Source organism: Pollicipes pollicipes, unplaced genomic scaffold (genome assembly GCF_011947565.3).
Source record: "Pollicipes pollicipes isolate AB1234 unplaced genomic scaffold, Ppol_2.1 Scaffold_4881;HRSCAF=5763_pilon_pilon_pilon, whole genome shotgun sequence".
Classification (NCBI taxonomy): domain Eukaryota; kingdom Metazoa; phylum Arthropoda; class Thecostraca; order Pollicipedomorpha; family Pollicipedidae; genus Pollicipes; species Pollicipes pollicipes.
Window position 1 is genome coordinate 3,044,488 of NW_023596576.1, and position 19,031 is coordinate 3,063,518.

A 19,031-nucleotide genomic window follows, 5' to 3' on the forward strand; every position below is an offset into this window, starting at 1 on the left:
CACCGCGCGGCTATGTTATGACGTCAGCATTACCGCGGACCGACTCCCGCGCTGCGGCCGGGGGAGGATGGGTGTTCCCTGCGTCCGCAAATGACGCGCGTGCGCTGGCACGAGCTTGGTCTAGCCCAGCAGTCCGCGACACCCAGTACCTAGAGCCTGGATGGCCCGCCCGGTCTAAAGGGACCCAGATCAGTCCGACGTCCGGACTGCGGGGCTGTTGACCGCGAGATTTTCTCCGCCGTCTGACGCAAGGCCCCGGCGCTATCCCGGACACTGCAAGCGCGACATTACGCTTCTTTGCAGGTTGGTGAGAAAACCACAGCCTGAGTTCCGATGAGCCAAGAACAGGTCTGCGGGCCAGGTCTGTGGCGTGCTAATGTGGCTTTGCAACGTGGTCTACTATTCGCATGAAAACGAATCGGACATTTCACAACATCTTAAAAATGATCTCCGTTTTTTAACCTGCAGGATAACTGGATGTCATCTCTGCGCTCTACTGCGCTTTATCAAACCGCAAAGCGTTCTTGCTACATCCTACAGTTTTAGCAACACTCATCAAATTTGATCTGTGTTTCTAAAAATGTGGGGTCGATGATGAAGCTCGTTTTTTAACGTTAGGTCAACAGCGGGAACATGTGATGTGCTGTGCGTGAATATAATCATAACAGGAAAGCACATACACGCTACTGGCGGCTGTAATATGTAAGCTGCCCGGATGTTGCTTTAAAATGTCGCGATTTTGTTCCGCGAGCGGCACTAAAATCGGCACTGTTGCGAAACACTATATAAGTTCGTCATATGATGACATAGACTCAGCGCCCTAAGTCCGGAATCATCAACCAAGCTCACTAAGTATGGTTCGTTACGTGAACATCGAATCGCTTTCCAAGCAACCTTGGCCTTCATGAAGTAAGTATTCAGTGTTGACAGGTATCCACTGTTGGATCTCTCGTTGGTGATTCTGAATTGACGACAAAAATTTTCCAAAATACAGCTTATAATAGCTTAGATATGTACATTTTAGCAACTAAGGAAAATAATGAATGTTGATTTCGGTTTAGATCTTATTTAAAGCGGGAAGAAAGAGTAGAAAGGAACCGATTTAGAACTCAGCATAGGTTGTGTTTTTAAACGTAGTCGCCAGGAGAGATACACATCTGAAATATGACATGCATTGGGCCCATTGCACCGGCTCCAGACACCCACAGGGAGCAGTGTTCTAAAACCCGGCACTTACTGGCGAGGAAGCATTGGGCCCAGGCTCCGGCTCCAGATACCCACAGGGAGCAGTGTTCTAAAACCCGGCACTTACTGGCGAGGAAGCATTTCCGCTCGCCGATACCGGGCCGCACGATGGTACCGTCAGGGATGACCGAGGTGGGCGCGTAGTTGAAGAACGCCAGCAGGCCGGTCATCACCAGCGGCACGCCCCACGCGTACAGCGAGTGTCGGATGAACCGGTGTCGCAGCGACCGCTCGGACGGCGGCTGCGTGCGCAGGTGTCTGAAATCAAGGCGATCGCTTTAGAGCATGACGACATTAGTCAGCTGCGCGGTCGGCGTATGCGGAACAACGATCAGAGTCTAGTCAGTGCGTTCCGTTGGGACGTCAAGCATTGACAGGTTAGTTTGTACCACTCAACAACGACAATGAGGTGGTTTAAAGTGATGGGGATCCCATTCTGCCCATAGGTGACCTTTACAGCGTGTGTTTTTCATCTGAAGATACCGAAACAAGCATCATACATAATGGAGCAGGCTAACTTATTACTATTATTAACTTGTACTATAGGCGCGCGGACAGAATATTCCTGACGGAGGGAGAGAGGTGGAGGGGAGGGGGGGGGGGCAGTGGGAGGGGGATATCAAATGGTCTCCGAATCCTGCGACTTTGGACCGAATTGCTTGGAAATTGTCAAGTATCTAACGTGCACCTTGTGACTCAGGTCTCTGAGTTTACATTTATAAGCTCCATCGAGTAGGAATTCGAATAGAATCCCACATCGAATAGGCATGATTTAGTTGTGAGTCGTGCCTGCTGCGCTACGCCAAGAGTCGGCGCCGTCGTCGTATTATCGTCGGCGTCAGTACAGCACCGTCTCCAGCCATGTAACATTGGCTCGCATCCCAGTGATGTCCAGCGGGGCTTCATTAGTTCCATAAGATGTCTGTGCTTGCGTCGAATGGCCGTCCCCGCTTTTGGGCACGCTATTTTCACCGTAGGTCGAGCTTAGCGTGATGTTTTCGACGACTCGGGCTTTGCGCACCTATTTCCCGTACATATATGACGAGCGCTTCTATGCTCATTGTCAAAATAGCTCCTCTCGCCTACACTATAACCGACACCATTAGCGGAAGGGCGTGAATTTTTGTCTCGAATCATCACGAAGTTTGAGCCAGTCCTAGAGCCAGCATGCCTAATTTTGCAAAACTCGGTGCAGCCGTCTGTGCTGTGCGAGAGACATAATAAATGTGCACACACACGCAGACGCACGCTATTAACGTACTACATTGGATAAGACGCTTGCTAACGTCACACTGCTATGTAGGCACATAAGCTCTGCTCTGGTTTTGTAGGTAATGTAGAGCTCATTTGGGACCCTGATTCATGTACTTTCGCAGTCACGTAAATCAGGTCAATTTGACTGGTCAACGTCCATTGCTATAGTGTGCATCATGGCATGCCAGAATGAAGACGAGACTCACTGATTGAGGGCAACAGTTTGGAAAATACGGGTTACCTATGAGCACGGGTGCAATGTTTACAGCATATGGGGATCGGCACAGCCATCAGCACTATACAAATTGTTGGGGGTTCCATTTGTAATGCCATGTCTACTGGCCTTATATCTTAGGGTATATGAATGGACATTTACTCTGCGTGTTTGCATTGATGTTGGCGGGCAATGCATTGTTTTTCCATGTGTTGTTGTCAATCCGTTGATTTAACCATTCTGTAATATCTCGTCACATCGTGTCACGTCTCATCAATATTTAGGTACTTTCCAATTACGCTTTCTCACAGCTATCCTTCGGGTATCGCAAGCACCATGGCCGCGGTCGCTGAGCTCCTACAGTAATTCTTGCAGTTCGCCTTTGAGTAATTGCATGTTTAAGCCACCCAATAAATCTACCGCTAGATTAGATCTGATAATCCTACCGTGACATCACAATCAGACGTTCGGGAGAAGTTACTGACGCTCATAACCAATGAAATATTTGTCTTAAAATGTTCCGAACGGCCCGCATCATGCAGAGCGCTGCGCTGCGCATTGACTGTTTAAACTTCCACTCGCAGCTTGGCATTGATGACAGCAATGATTTACAGATTTTGTTTTGCTGTTCAGTTACATGAACCAGCACAGCATCAACGGGGATAATTATGCAATGATCTTTATTTTATCCGTGGCTTCAAGCCCTTAGCAATTTTTAGTGAGTACTGGCAGTATCTCCACAAATCAGAACATTATCTTGGTCCATGTCAACTGGCAATGCGAAATTTTGGGGCACGTGCTGTTTAACTGGCAAGGACGGCTTCCATCATTCTGTGTTTTCATTACAGACGACCATGTAGGTACAGCACCGGAAGCTTCCGGTTAAACCGTACTGCGGATTGAGGTGGACTACAGTACACTCCGCTTGATCCATCGGTGCTTGTAAATCCCAGGGCTTTATTTTGCCTAAACGTACGAGAAAGCAACTATATATTCGAAATCTTCCGCGTATCAAATGCGCCTTCCGTCTCATAAATCCCGCTTTTGGCGCGCAAAAACAGCCAGACCATGCACGGTGTGCGTGGACATGCTTATTGAACCATATCCCACGTTCTCACCAACCATCTTGGCTCAGTATTGCTGTTTCATTTCGGATAAATGACCACAATCCTTGCCTTAATTATCCAATACGCATTAACAAAATCAGAAAACATTGTTTGATGACCACGTGATTCAGCTGTGCTCTTATCGGCGGATACAAAATACACCGTCCGTCAAATCAATAAAGACGGTAAATACATTCAAACCTGTTGGTCATAAGATGGACTTATAAAGCGGTACATGCTGTAGTTGGGCGATGTGGCGATCACCTAAAGCGAGGCGTGGAAGTGTAGGCGGAAGGTGGGCTAAAAGAAAAGCCCACCCCAAAGGTGGTCAAAAAGTGTGACTGGGGATAGATGGGCTGACAGGGACAAATCGGCTGCAGGCCGTCTGTTTCTAAAAGTCCCATATAACCTGGCTGGTAGCCCAGATAATCCGGTCAGATATCGTCACGTAGGAGAGATACTCACGCAAAGGTCCACCAGATGTCGAAGCTCATCACGTTCAGCCAGAAGAGAGCAGCTATGAATGAGTAGTACAGCAAAAAACCTGAGAATGTCGAAAACATGGTGAGGATGACGATACAAATGAGACAACCCCAGATGTATTAAGTTTCAGGCGTTGTTTTTGCATCAGGCTGTCTCCGGGTGGTCACTTTTGAACATTTTACTTGGTGGTGGCTGTCGTTTCTACATGTCAGTGCGCTTACAACTAAAAACCTGTCGTCTGAACAGAGATTTGCGGCGAAAATTATAGCTTTATGTATGACGTCAGCACGTATATCTTCCAATACGGACCCAAGACGCCCTTATGATTGTCGCACGTTTACGTGCCATGTAAATGAATACTGATATTACATGGTTGTGCGGGCAGCTTTCTTGGAGAGTGGAGTTGTTGTTGTCCTTGTGTTCTTGAGCTCACAAAAAGGGCGGCGTAATGGCCGAGCTGCTAGCAAATGTTATTTCAGTATGGAGGCACAATTAGGCAAATATAACGAGATTATATAGAATTTATCATTTTTATGTATATTTTATCGCTGTCTCAGCACCACAACGAATATCAGGTAGGTTGTCACCAATGCACTGAGAGATTTGCATGTGAATGTTGTGTTGGCCCCAACAAATAATGTTAGAAAATTACATCCACATCGGCGGTGCTGGGCCAGCATGGTATCACGGTGAGGAATTACGGATCAGATACCGTGCTCGCTGAGCCCTGAGAGGACTGCGGGTGGTATTTTGGACACGCTTACGTTTGCAGTCAACCTGTCCTTTTCTGCATTCGCGATGAAACTAGAAGCGTCAGCAGGTAATGTTCAGTACATATACTGACAACGGAACGTGACATCGACGAATGGAAGAACAAAGCCAAAGGCAAATCGGTCGGTAACCTTTCCTTGCAGCCCGGCGAGGTCAACATGCCCGTCCGCAGCAGCAGTGACTCAGCATACCGAAGGGCAGGCACTGGCGACGTGACAAAGTCACTGTTGAACAAGAGGAAGTAGCTCTCCCGCATGAATACACCATCTGAATCTCAAATCCGGTCATATCAGGCAGAATGGGAGTGCGTCAAGCCCAGTGATAGGCATATGGCACCGCCTATATACACGCATAAGATAAACGTGTTTCAAAGAGAAACATCTAGAGGCTTCAGACCAGTTTGCTGAAAACTGAATTGAACAGTACTAACGAGCTCTGCATCTGTCATCGCGTTGAGTTGTCTCTTAAACGATGAGTATGATATCAACCCAGCGTAAGTCTTCCTGGTGCGTGCAGCTGTCGTTGTCCACAAGATACTGCAGACCAGATTCAGCGGTTTCCGACTGGCGGTATCGCCGATCGACGCCTCCCGTGAGCGCGCTCGCTTTGCTTGCTTGTCTGCTTCCGATGCTTTTCTTAGACAAAGTTCGTCTTTAAGCGGCGATCACATTCGGCTCCCTTTGCAGATTTTGCTCCAGGCCCCCGCTTCTCCCCACCGTGTAGCAAAATTGTGTGTTCCGAAAGCTACCGTCGCTAGTCAGTGGACCAGACACGGCCATTACCGTGCTTTGCGTCAACTGGCGCCAGCGTTGCCACAGGGATACCTTCACTTGTCATCACAAGGGGAAAGCTTAATTCCTTCCCGTTCGGCCAAAAGCCTCAGCAAACCGCCAAAACTGTGACGCAATTCTCAAGTTTCACACCACCTAAGCAATCGGTGCGGTCTGGTCGACATCCCATCCTTCCCAGAGCATGGCAGACTCGGGTTGCGTCAAAGGTCACCAAAAAGGCCTGAATCCGCCCAAATTAACCGCAGGACATCCCATGATACAAACCCATGAGAGCAATGGGCACCAGAACCTCACCAATGGATACGTCATGCTTTGCAACCCGTCCTTTCAAAAAGATGGTGATCTTGGGTCAGGTCAAAGGTCACCACAAAAACAAGAGCACGAAACCGCCAAAATTGTCTGCAAGTGGGGCTGCGCTCCAAACGTATGAGGCTATAGGCTCCGAACTTTTGCCAATCGATGCGCCATGGTCGATGCCCTTTCCTTCTCAGAAGGTGGTAGCCGTTCAAAGTGACCAAAAAATTTCAAAAGGTCCCACGGACTTGGAATATGGATTTGTCTGTAAATTTGTTTTTGCCAGTTGAGATACTTTTGGCAGCCTTTGCCCACACCATGGATGACCATTCTTTGGAAAGGATAGGCTATCAGCCAAGCGGCATCGAAGGCCGAAGGTTCGAATTCCTTCGGTCTCATGCTGGGATCATGGGGTTGTCAACAGTTCGCGTTGATCGTTTAGTCCCTACCCGTCACGCAGTACTTCTCCCGCGCCGTCCAAGTAGGGAGCTTTGCGGGTTGAAGGATTACTATTGACACTAAAATAAACAAGTGATAAGCATTCATCGTTCTAAAACGGGTATAACGTGACTGGTTAGCTTCTCGTATGTGCAGCAAATTCTATTTTATTCATGAGTAGTTTGTGCAGTCTTTTTGAGCTGCTTTTAAAGATAATGTTTCATATTTGAAGATATAGAAGCAAGCGTCAAATAGAAGAAAACATGTTCGCTTATAACAGTTGGTTTACTTCTAAGAAGAAAAAACTGCCTCGGACCACACGATTTTTCTGTTTAGTAAATATGCTCGATACGTCATTGTTTGATTACATCAGCGTACCTTGCGCAACTTTGATCGAGAGTCAGTTGAGGGCCGTTCTATCTGGAAACTATGTTTACGAACGCCAGCTATGCATGATTGGACAGCTATATTGGTATTTGTCTCGATCCCCGCATGGCTTGTGGAATAACACGATTCGAATGAACTTATTTTCACCTCCTTAACCACCTTAAAAACAGGTGGATGCGAGGGGAAAATATTGCAAATTGAAGGGACATATTCATACAGGGCTAATTAATGCACTGGCTATTCATACAGAACACACACAGCCATGCATGAACATAATTTCAATTATCACGGATTTTTCCTGCATGTTGCTCTTTAAAGCTAGTCTGAAGGAAAGAACCAGGAGCTGTCTCAGCCCCGGTGGCGACGCGTTGTACACAGCGGTCGCTCGGCGACAGACATGCTGTCTTCCCACCTTGGTCCGAAGGGACCAAAATGCCTTTCCTTCCCATAGGAACTTTTGGCTCGCTTACCTAAAGTATCACAGCTGGGGCCGAGATGCACACCGACAATCTGGTCGCAGACGTTCAGGAAGAAGGTGACGAAGAGCGCAGCAGCGTGCGACATCAGACACTTTCCGTGGATGTTCCTCAGACGTGGTACCAGCATATAAATTGCAAGCATGACGAAGAGACCGACGGCGGACAGGGTAAGCAGAACGCGGTTGACCATGTCCATGAGCTGGGCTCCTTTTTCACGAGGATAGCAGCACGCGGCTATTTCAGCGACATCATGCATGCCTGTGCTCAGGTTGTAGTAGCTCTGGTATTCCATACAACACTGTTGAGCCTTGAATGTGAGGTTGAGGCCCGTCACATGCAGCTCTCCGTCTGTCTGTAGATACGGAGCGTCCCGCGCACTTAGCGCTCTGCTAAACATGAAGGTATCGCCGTCTTCGCAGCTGGTCATCCCATACAAAATCTTATGAGTTACCTTGCCACTGAATGGATCCTCGCCCACATAGAACGTCGGCTGCCATTGCAGTTGTGTGGGGACACATGTGGTGTTGACGAGGTGGAAGCCAGCCGCACAGCACTTCTGCACGCAAACTCTGCCCGGACAGAGCGCTTCAAACTGTTCTTCGGTGTGCTCTTCTGGCGCGACATGGCACACAGCAGCGATAGGCTGGGGTGTCGGTGTGGGACTGCGGAGGTCATCCAGACAGAACAGGCCTGGCTTGATCGACAGGTTGTAGCTTGCCAGCACGAGATTGCTGTTCGTATCCAAGAAGAAGGCATCCTGTGATGTGCTGGATGTTAGATACTGCTTGCCAGCACCATTCGGACACTGAAGTCTTCCTGGATCCGAAATGTTGGTCTTCTCGGCTGGCAACTGAGCCAGCTGAGTCGGATAGCCGTGAATCACCGCAGGCCGCCAGGGCGAGGACCGGCTCACGCAGACGAAGGCGTCCTCAGACACACCCATCATTTGGTCAGGTGGACAGCACTTCTGGACGGAGACACTCGGCACGCCGTCGATGCTGGACAGACCTGCCACCTGCGGCACCGAGATCTTCACGCAGCTGCGCACGCTCTCGAAGATCTGACTATTAACCTCCACGTTGAAGAAACAATAGTTCAACCCCAGCGCAAATATTTTTTCAGCAGTTTGCACCTCAAGCTCTCCAGATGAACTCAACAGGTACTTGGTACTTTGGCCAAGGTACCGGGTAAATTTCCTTGGTTGATAACCAAATGCACATTCGGGGATAAGCCCTCCGACAATTTCCAGATTTGCGATGGCCGATTGGTTGAGAAAAGTCGGCACCCACTCTGTCAAACTGTGTGTGCATTCTCCGTTTATCACATTCTCTCCTCTTGCACAGCAGGTCCGCACGCAGAACTCAGCTTTCGAGCCTTGGCAGGTGGCGTAGCTGGCGTTGGTCGTGTCCTCGGAAAGCCGGGTACTGTTCTGGGCGGAGGCTCGACCCAGCAGAGACAAGGTGAGTGACAGAGTACAAAGCCGCGTCGATGCCGACAACTTCAAGCGCATCTTCGTCACGAGGCCACACCACGTCTCTGAAAGTCACTATGATACCAGCTGAATTACCACCCCGCCTTCTACCACCAACGCAGCACGTTCAAAAGACGCTACTTCTCCTCTCGATGCTGCTGCCCCGCCCGAGAGACAGCGGTGGTCGTCCGGCTCTGAAGACAGCTTACCGAATCGGCCCTTTCTGCTCGAGTGCGCCGGCGGTCTGCTTTATGACTGGGTCGCCTTCCGACCACACAGTGTTTCGCACTGCGTGCCTGAGTGTCTGAGCGAGGTCTGGAAATCCCGGCGACCCGGCTCGGCACCATAGCCTGAACGCCCCAGGCACTGGTTGCGGACCAGGCGCACGCTGGTTAGAGCTGAGGTTCGGTGCAAGTTGGCGCTCGAATTCAGTTGTGAATGGCGGTTGCGTCATTTTACATGCTTTTGCTCCTTCTCTCAAATGTTCACGTGGGCCCCTCTCCCGCCCCCCAATGCTCCGCTGTGTTATGTTATGTCGTGGACAGCGACCGGCCGAGGCTCCGCGGTACTCCGCGCCTTCCGGGTGCGCCAACCGCGGGGTCGTTGCCGCTGGGACGGCGGCCGTGTCGCAGTGCCGCGTGTCCTGGGGCCGGGCGGCCGCCACACTCGACCTCTGCGACTACCGGGATCAGAAAATACAGCCACCAGCGGGCACCCAGTGTGTGTGTGGCACGGCCCCTCAGCAGCAGGTGCAACACTCATCCAGGGGGTATGTGAAACATCAAGAAGTTCTTCGTCAAAATTGCAGATGACGCAGAACTGTTGGTACCCTTGACGCATGAACACGCCACTATCGCCGTGTCTCATATGGCGAACTATCGACTCCTTGGTGGGCGCACGGGGGCTTCCATTCCCATCGGAACCACGTGTATTTTTTGAAGATATCCAGCACTTGAAAGTGAACTGTCAAGTGTATGAGAAAAGTATTCACGGCACAATATAGCTTGAACTTTTGCTGCTGAATAATAACCGCAGAGTATATTCTTGAAAGCCGAACCCCACTTTTTCATAATTGAACTCTTCCAGCGGCCAGAATGCACTGAACGCACAGATGTAAGACAGCCGTGGTCGACAAATGTCCTATTTAACATGGTATTTGGGAGAGCTGGCAGCTTCTCTTAAAATGTGATGCCTACCAACAGAAGCTTGATAGAACTAGACTTCATCTATGAAGCATGGAAACAAATCCCTAAACAATGCATCCGCACCTTTTCATTGCACGAAAGTTATGAGCGTTGTCGATCAGGCATCATCGGATGACGTTTATTTTCCCTTTGCGTTAGATTTATTTATAAATTGGCCCTGGTGCACATGCAAGGCAAACATTTGTTGGACCGCTGTCCGCGAAATGGACAACGTCACCCCTCATAATAAACAAACGCTCCGCTCTCGCTGCCTTCCTCGGGCGCGGCTGGTGTCCGAATGCCGTCAAAAAACGTATCCTTGGTGGACTCGATTCTGGGTGAGTGCTTTCTGCCGGAGCTTGCCATTGCTCGGAGTTTCGTCAGGGCTACTCGCTTCACGTTGTCGCTTCCCTAACCTTTTGCTCAATGTCATTAGAGAGTTGTTTGCAAATTAACCAGTGTGGCGACACATGTTATTTCCATTCTGAGCTGAAGGAACGATTAATTGTACGCGCATGAATGCAAAGCAAAGGAGCATTTCCGTGACACGACGGCTTCAGATTTCATTTGATCCCCGGCTCTTGCTCGAATGTCTTCTGAGCGAGGACTAATCATTAAATAACCTGGAATTTGTTTTCATAGGACTGTAGCGAATTCCCCGCCAGACTTTGCCCAAAGTGTGGGGAAAGCAAAAGCGGTATTATGTGCTTGAAATGTGTTTTGTTTATTTTCGCGGGAGGAAATCATCACATTGAACATCCACTCACATCACTATCAATGCTAAAAAGTGAATATGACAGGGGCGTAGCTGGGTGCTGTTAATAAATATACGTTTGAGACATCATTTGCTCGGGTTTCATTTTTGCGTAGCTTTCTGTTTGTGTATATACTTGGCGCTGGGCCATAAAAATGAGTGCACACTAGTCTGTTGTCCCACCTCAGTGTGTTCAAGTTCGGGATGTTAGAAACGCCGCATTAAACCACGAATGGTTTTATTTTCTCAAAAATATATTTTTTGTGATCTATTTGTTCTTGTTTTTGGTTGGGCAAGAGCGTAAGGCAAGGGAAATAAACAGAATGAAAAGATGCATTCACATAACCGTGTATTTACATGACATACAGGTAAACACGCAGTGATGAACATAGTAAATGGAATGGGCGGTCGCTCAGTGTTCATCGCCGCAATGAGGGGATCTCTTAGCACCGCCGCAAGAGGGATCTTGGCGCAGCTGATCAGTCGTGACCAGAAAGACTGATGAAGTTGTATTCAGATTAAAGTCGGAGACAAAGTTTCCACATTTTGTTTCAAATTCAACGCGTTTTTAATAATAAGTCTTTGTATTGGTTTTTAGTGTAGAACTGCATTTGTATTGAGGCGTAGAGGATAAAGCTCCGGCCTTTATTGTAAACCCAACGCGACCTTGTTCATGAGTTTCATAATATCCTGGCAAAATGCTAAATAACAAAACAAAAAAACAAGATCATCCCCAAAAGGACAAGTATTCACATGTTTTTGCCGAATGGTGTAGTTTGATAAAGTTCCTCCGTTTGAACAAAATCAGACAATCCTGTATTGCGGGGAAGTTCGGAGGAGCGAGATCAGATCGGGGTGCGAGTCACCAAAAAGCGTTTTGAGAGGAGAGGCAATGCGGCGTTTTAATGTGTAGTTGATGAGAGACTGACAAGATTGACGATAAAATGGGCAATCAAGAAGAAGTGTTAAGTCATACAGGGTACCGATGGCGTACCGATGGCGTGCTGTAGGTGGCATGCTCTTCCTTTGGAAGCATGATTCCTTTTCAACATTGATTTCGATGAGATGTTCCATGGCAAATACATCTTGTATAGAGGCGGGAAGTGAACTTCTTGGGATTAATTGCAGGCTGTTGTTGGCAAGCCGATCAGCGGTCTCATTGCCAGGAATGTTTGTTCGCAGGATAACATTCCTGTTTGCAGGATATCCGAAGCATTTTGAGATACTTTTGGGGAGTGAGTGATGTAATGGCGTTCAAGATTTTGGCCATGAGCGGGTGTGATGTGTTGTGTTGAGTATTTACGGTATGTAGAGCGAAAAGACAGTCCGTGCAGATGACGGCTTATTTGGTACTGGGGAGCTTCACATGTCTGAGTACAGCGAGAACCTCTACCAATTCAGCAGTGGAAATGGAATAGATGGCGAAAATGCGAAATGATAGCTAGTATTGGTGCGTATGGAAGGTGGCTTCAGTTTTGTCGTTATGCCTGGAGCCATCTGCAAAGTGTATACGGTGCCCTTACAACGAGATCATATTTCAGTGCGAGTCATTTTGCTGTTGTTGCAAGCGAAAAGATAGCGGACTTCACTCAGCGGTTCATGCCAGTCCGCTCTGTAAGCTGGAGGTTGCATAGTGCGAATACCTGGGATGCCAAATAAATCCGGGGCACGTTGGGCTCGCAGAGCTATCGTGGGGTACTCTCCTGTGATGGTGAAAGATGTCTTTTTGTTGTAGTGTTTGCAAGTGTGACTGTTGGAGGATGGTTGTGCTAGTCTCTTACTTACGCGCACACTACACCAGAGCAGTTGATATTTGCGGCGCTGGGCGAGACTTGGGATATGCGTCTCTGCGAGAAGAGTTGGTATGTGTGAAGTTGCGAACACTCTCGTAATTATCCTGAGGGCGTCGTTCTGGATGGTTTCGAGGGAGGAGGCATTTGAAAGAGATATTATTAACAAATAAACACACTGTATTCCAAGACTGGTCGTATGTGCGACATCCATGACAGCTATCACAAACAAATGGTGAAAAGTACAAAATGAACATTAGTGTCCACACAGCCTTTGGTCAGTCCAGACATGTCACTTTCACAGTTTAAGCCGCCTTGCAAACATTAAAACCCTATTTAAACATTTCTTCAACCCTGTTCAAACTTACCTTACGTGACGGATTCCGCGGCAGTGACTGCAACAGCGCAGGAATCACGTTCGTTGGCTTTGACTCTGATTCGACGGCGTCAAGCCAGATACGACAGCACGACACGACACGCTGTCATAAAGAGTAACACTGGCACGGTCAACAGCGACAAAATCAATAGCTCCCAAGTGATACCAGTGAAATCCGAGCGGTGTTTTGAACTTATGAAATTCTCATGCCTTTTCTCCCAGGGCATGCAAATTTTCTTGGCACACGAATGACAACGCAGTAAAAAATTGGCAGGCAAGCCATGCACGCCCTCAGATCTTATGTAACATAATAGATCAACTGCGCTCTGCTGATGTACCACTGTCCATCATGCTTATCTCATGTATATACTATATGGCACCTTCTGGCTGAGTGCGTCCCTAGATGACGTACCCATTCGCATGACCACAATAAACAAGCAATGCGTAGCTAACGCCATCCATTCCTGCCGCTGATCACAATAACAAATTACTCGACCATTGCGATGGCGCTCCGGGTATCTATCCGAAAATCGTAAACCAACAAGGCACACAAAAAATGCACCTACTTCGTCAGCTTCCTATTTTATATGACTATCTCATCAAACTTTCACGATGAACGCAATATGAATCATTGACTTCACAGCGATGTGATTTTACGTAACCATACAGCACGCACGATCCCATGATATCGACAAGAAAGCCACGGGTGACCGGTAATGACGACGGTAAATACAGCATAACACCACCTTAGTGTTTCCTCGACGTGATCAAGCGTAAAATTTGTTTTGCAAAGGTCCCATTTTAAGACAATACCCTGTGGAACAATCTCTGATCTTATCAGCAATCAATGGTTGACTAACATGGCAACGAAGTCAACACGACAAAATAAGTCAGTCGTGACACGCGCCCGTGCTGCCACCAAACCGCGCGCAGTATACTTGTAGTATAAACATTCGCCGACAGGTGTCTGGGCAGATGGACACGTCGCGGCAAACACCGAGAAAACTGTGGCCAAGGGCAGTGCCAGCCAGCAGTACGGAGAGGCTCGCTACCATATCATGGGAGCATTTAGCCGGCTGCGGCGCCGCATGAGATACACAGACAACACTACCCCGTGCTGTCCTCCCAGCCAGAGTTCGTGCCAGCATACTTCACAAGCGACGCAAACAAGCGCAGAGCGAGTCAGAACACACCAGTGCAACAGCGATTTAACAGGAGCACGGTCTTCAGTCCAATGGCGTGGTGCGATCGACGGGACGTGCCCTGCGTGCCCAGTCATGACTCTGTGCGTCTACAGTCTCTCCTCCAGCGCCCCGTCGGCCCACACATGCCGTTTGCTCATCGAACGGGCGACGGACAGCGCACTTAGCACGGGTTGTCGTGGGTGCTCTTGTCGGGGTTGCATGGCGTCGCCTTGCTGTTGTCACTGTTCGCCTCCCCTGTTTTGACGGCGCCACCTTGCTGGACATCGGTCATTGGTATGCCGTCCGACTGGGCACTCCTGCTGGCGCCCGAGTTGCCACTCCCAGTTGTCTTGGTACGGGAGGAGGGCGGGTTCTGTCGGCGGGGAGAAGGTTCAGACGTTACATGGGAAGGGTGAGACCGCGGCCTGCCGAAAGCGCCAGAGGCTCACTTGCCGTCGGAGATGACGACCACGAGAGCATACGCCTTCACGGTGGTATAATCATGATCGTCCATTCTGTCCAGCTGTAATTTGGTTTCGTTCACCAGCTGTACGGATGAAATAGACAAGGTTTGGCTAGGAAAATATACCATGTATGATGTCTTTTGTGTATGTATGTTCATAAACAACACTGTACCTGGTCGTCTCTCCCCGCTGGGCGCACCTTGCGAGCAGATGGGTTAAAGCCGTATTTGGTGAGCTCCAAAAATCGGTTTTTGATCGCCCGGCGTGTGGAGGAGCGCACGATGAACAGGAGGAAGATCAGCGTTCCCTGGGAGGCGTTGATGATGTCCGTGAAGTACCTGGAAGGCGAAAATGACATTTCATAGTCGCCTGCCACGGCATGACCTGATACAACTTAACAATTTGTAGGTTCGTTACCCAAGATGAGAACTTTGAACTCATAATGTCACGTGCTATGTTTCACTCAGTACTAAATAATACGGGCAGCGCAAGCCATATCATCACAGTGCGGTGCATAACCAGGCGAGGACAAGGGAGGTCATACAGCAAAACGCACTCAAACAGCAAGGATAACCCAAACGTTACGGGTGATCTGATCGCATATATGTAGTTTCGCAAGTTGTGCTTTCCATAATAAAACCCCATTCATCTGTCTACGGAGGATCCACAGCAAGATTGGCTCTCGCCTCGTGCATTATATAGCATAACTGAGCGTGATTAAAGTTACATGGCAAGCTGGCAGCTGACACATTCCGAGATCTACTTCGATTCCGTTAGTCGTGCGTTCGTGAAGTCTTGCATATCTCGCTGATTGCACATCTACAAAGGCGCAGTGAATCGGCTGTGCGAGTGCGACGCTGCATCCATCTCAATGCACTTGTAGACATCTAGATTCATTTGATTGCAGAAATCGAAGCAAGTTGCGGCACGCATTTGGCAGAAATGATGGCAGCGAGCATGCCATGACCAGGTCACAGTAATCTGATCGCGTGAGTATGGAGAAAACGGAATAAGAGGAAAAAGACGAGGAAAAGATAATTTAAAGCGAATATATATATATATATATATATATATATATATATATATATTAAGATAATTTGAAGTAACTGAAAAGGGAACTAAATAGATATTAATGTGGGGCGAAGAACAGAGTCACCTGATTGTGCTTCATCCAATGATTCAAACGATTCACGGGGAATGACATTGCTTGCCAACTCCGTGCGCTGTGCGTTGGAGTTACTCAAATACCGGATGCATGTATCGAGTAAATTCGTATTTCATATCATCAGAATAGTACCACAGAATTATGAGTTGACTACAATCAACAACTGTGAGGGTGCTGGAATTTCACCTGAAGAAAATGTGCCCCGTTTCCAGAGCCAATTCCACAAGAGTCTCATCCGGCGAAAACGGCCTAGAATACGTCTTCTGTATGATCTACAGGTTGTATCCAACGAAATATGATCATTCAGGCTACAAGTAAACAAAATTTGTATTGCACATTGATTAGCTGTCATCATTCATCTTGTTGTTATCTCAATAAGACAGCAAAGTCAGTGTTATTTCTCGCAAAATAACTAGGAGAATGGAGAGATAGACACATCATACATCCATCTCTTCATTCTCCTGGTTATTCTATGAGGAATGCCAGACATAACCAACAGTAATGTTTTATCCGTATGCGTAATGTTCCCCGCAAATGCACTTAACAACAGTTATCATCTATATATCTGAAATAGTCCGAATGTTTATTTCATGGCAAATGCTTTCCTGCATTTCGCCTCTAAATTGCGCAGATGCTCCAAAGTATTTCGCTTCAATCGATGACAAAACTGTTCAATTGAGAAGTTGATTTTGATTCTAACGGAATCCATTACACGCCCAGTTTAGAGAGCAATGGGTGCCAGTGAGCGGGCAAACGATATTGAGTGGAAGACCGCAAAAACATGTGCGTTTATGTACCGGTGAAAATCTTACCAGAGCTGTTTCGGTTCTATCTGTGTGGACAAGCATTCAGCTATCCAGCTGACTTCCATGATGATGAACAGATTCACGTACACCTTCAGCCTGAAACAGTGACAATACAGCATCCGTCAGCTGCTGAGCACAACACACCATCAGCAGCCGGTAACACTCTTGAAGTGGGTGCAGGTCACTGCTCCCCTCACCACAGAACACATCCAGTAGAAACTGTCCGACGGACAATTTGTGGAAAACCACCCAGTGACAGACAAGAGTAAAGCGCAACTGGTGGGAGAAGCACACATTTGGCACAACGTTGAGGTGTATAGCTACAAATCGTAACAGCTACCCTTCCAAAGTTTACGTGTCTGGCACAACCCACGCGGCCTCAAGCATCCGCCACCGCCATATTTAAACACTGCTAGGATCTTAAAGCCCCTGCATTATCAATAAAGCCGCGCCAAACTACAGAAATGAAGTCTGAGCTTGCCCAACGCATGTAATGAATGATATTCCCTGATTCTGAGCCTATTACTTCTAACACCTGCTTCTGAAAACATTGTGCGTTTCGTACCAGGGACATGGCCGTAATAGACTAGCAGCTATCACGTGAGCGAACGCGCGTCGTGATTTCGGGTCCAAAACCGATAACGATTCATCGTGTTTTTACTCCTCCTGTGCATCTTCTACATCCGCCTATGGCGAAGCCCACCCGCGGCGAAGCAACACATTGAACAGTCGAAGAATATACGTACGCGTCTGCGTGCGCGTGCGTGTGTGTGTATGTAATGCACGCGCACGCGCACGCGCATATTACGTGTATATGCTAATCCTTCAACCCTTCTTTTTCTCATCTTATCTTGCAACTTTGTGGAAGAAGGCTAACTTGTGACAAGAATGAAATGATTGTTTAATGGAAACCGACCATGTTTGAATACCACCAAAAATGGACTTCAACTGCACTTATTGCAGACAAATCGTGAATAACGACGGCAAAACACAATGCGCTCATTTAGACACGAGAAGTGGTCAAATTGGCACGGGTCGCGCCGAGGAAAAGCCATCGTTTAAGGGCCGTCCTTTCCCTCCCTTTCTTTCAGGTCTTTTCAGCTGCAAAATTGCATTCGGAACACACCATACACACCAGCGAAAGAGAATGGGGACACTGAAAATGTTGTTTCTCTTACCGTGCTTTACATTATGTAATATAGTGTGTAATGTGCGTTTGTAGCCAATCCTGTACAGAACCAGAGGACTGTTCCGACATGACGCCTCTTTACATCGTACTGGAGACCGGCTATGACTAGACACCATTTTACAACGGACCCGGACTAGCTGCTATGATTCAACAACACCTCACAGCGGACCGGAGGCCCTCTATGCCTCGACAAGACATTTCGCCGGACCATGGGCCGGCTATGACTGAACGGCCCCATATACAGGACCTCAGGTCCACCATAACATTACAGCCTCCTACACCAAGCCCCGCTCTTTATTGGCCCATGAAAGACCACTCCCCACTTGGGAGTAAGCCCGTTCGACGTGCCTGATTGAACTATGACGTCAGGGCCCAAGCCCATTCCTAGCTCGGACGAGAGGCGAATCAAGTGCTTTTGTTTACAAACAGGTCGTCTCTGTTTACATGGCAACGACCGCCAACGGTCGACCCACTGTTGCTGACCTTGTATATCGGGCAGATGGGAAGGTCTTGATCGCCCGTGGATGGCGCGATCAACAATGTTTTGAGCTACAAAATTTGTAAATAACTGTGCAATCGAATAACATTAAATTGGATCACTTCCGCGTGTTATGTTCCCGTAGGGTTCAATGAGCTAATGCTACCTACTACTCAAATTTAGGATCACCTCTCGCCCTGATAGTGGAGAAGTTGGGGTTTAACACGCGCTCGGGTGGGGGATCAAATTGACCCCCGGAGGTTTTTCCCGAATGGTTTCCGAACGGCCAGGCGTAGTCGCGCCAAATTTTACATAGCTGTGGACAGTTAAATAGCAGATCATTTGACACAACAAATTGAGATGTACCTTGCAAGGCCGCTGACCTATGGCAGGTCAGTATCAGGCCATGGCTTCAGCGAAGGCAATTTCTAGGGAATCGTTCAATTTGATACAACAACGGAGTGTTTGACGAAGCTATACATATCTGAGATGCTTTTTCAGGCACCACAAATATTGAATGAGCGAATTACGTTGACCTAAGATCAGGCATGAAGGTCAGACCAAGGTTGAAAGCAACCTGATTTATTACTTTAGAGCTTGCTATATGAGATAGTTTGTGGTGCTCATTTCGCATTTATTGACAGCAGGAACCCCATTATACATCTTCCATTGTTCCATTGCCTTCTTATAGGTCAGAACAGGTCATTG

General features: G+C 48.0%; 1 protein-coding gene across 3 annotated transcripts in view; it reads right to left on the minus strand.

The window, feature by feature from the left end:
• Positions 1 to 12,820: 12,820 nt before the first annotated feature.
• Positions 12,821 to 19,031, minus strand: part of LOC119100761 (putative G-protein coupled receptor Mth-like 3) — a 32,686-nt gene continuing 26,475 nt past the window's right edge. For 2 of the 3 annotated variants that reach the window (XM_037223887.1, XM_037223886.1), the window contains exons 5-7: positions 16,663 to 16,752; positions 14,858 to 15,023; positions 12,821 to 14,594 (exon numbers count right to left, since the gene is read on the minus strand). In XM_037223887.1, coding sequence (XP_037079782.1) covers positions 14,403 to 14,594; positions 14,858 to 15,023; positions 16,663 to 16,752 — 448 coding nt within the window. In that variant the 3' untranslated portion in view covers positions 12,821 to 14,402. The remainder of the gene's footprint in view (positions 14,595 to 14,857; positions 15,024 to 16,662; positions 16,753 to 19,031) is intronic. The other variant, XM_037223888.1, reaches the window with a different exon arrangement.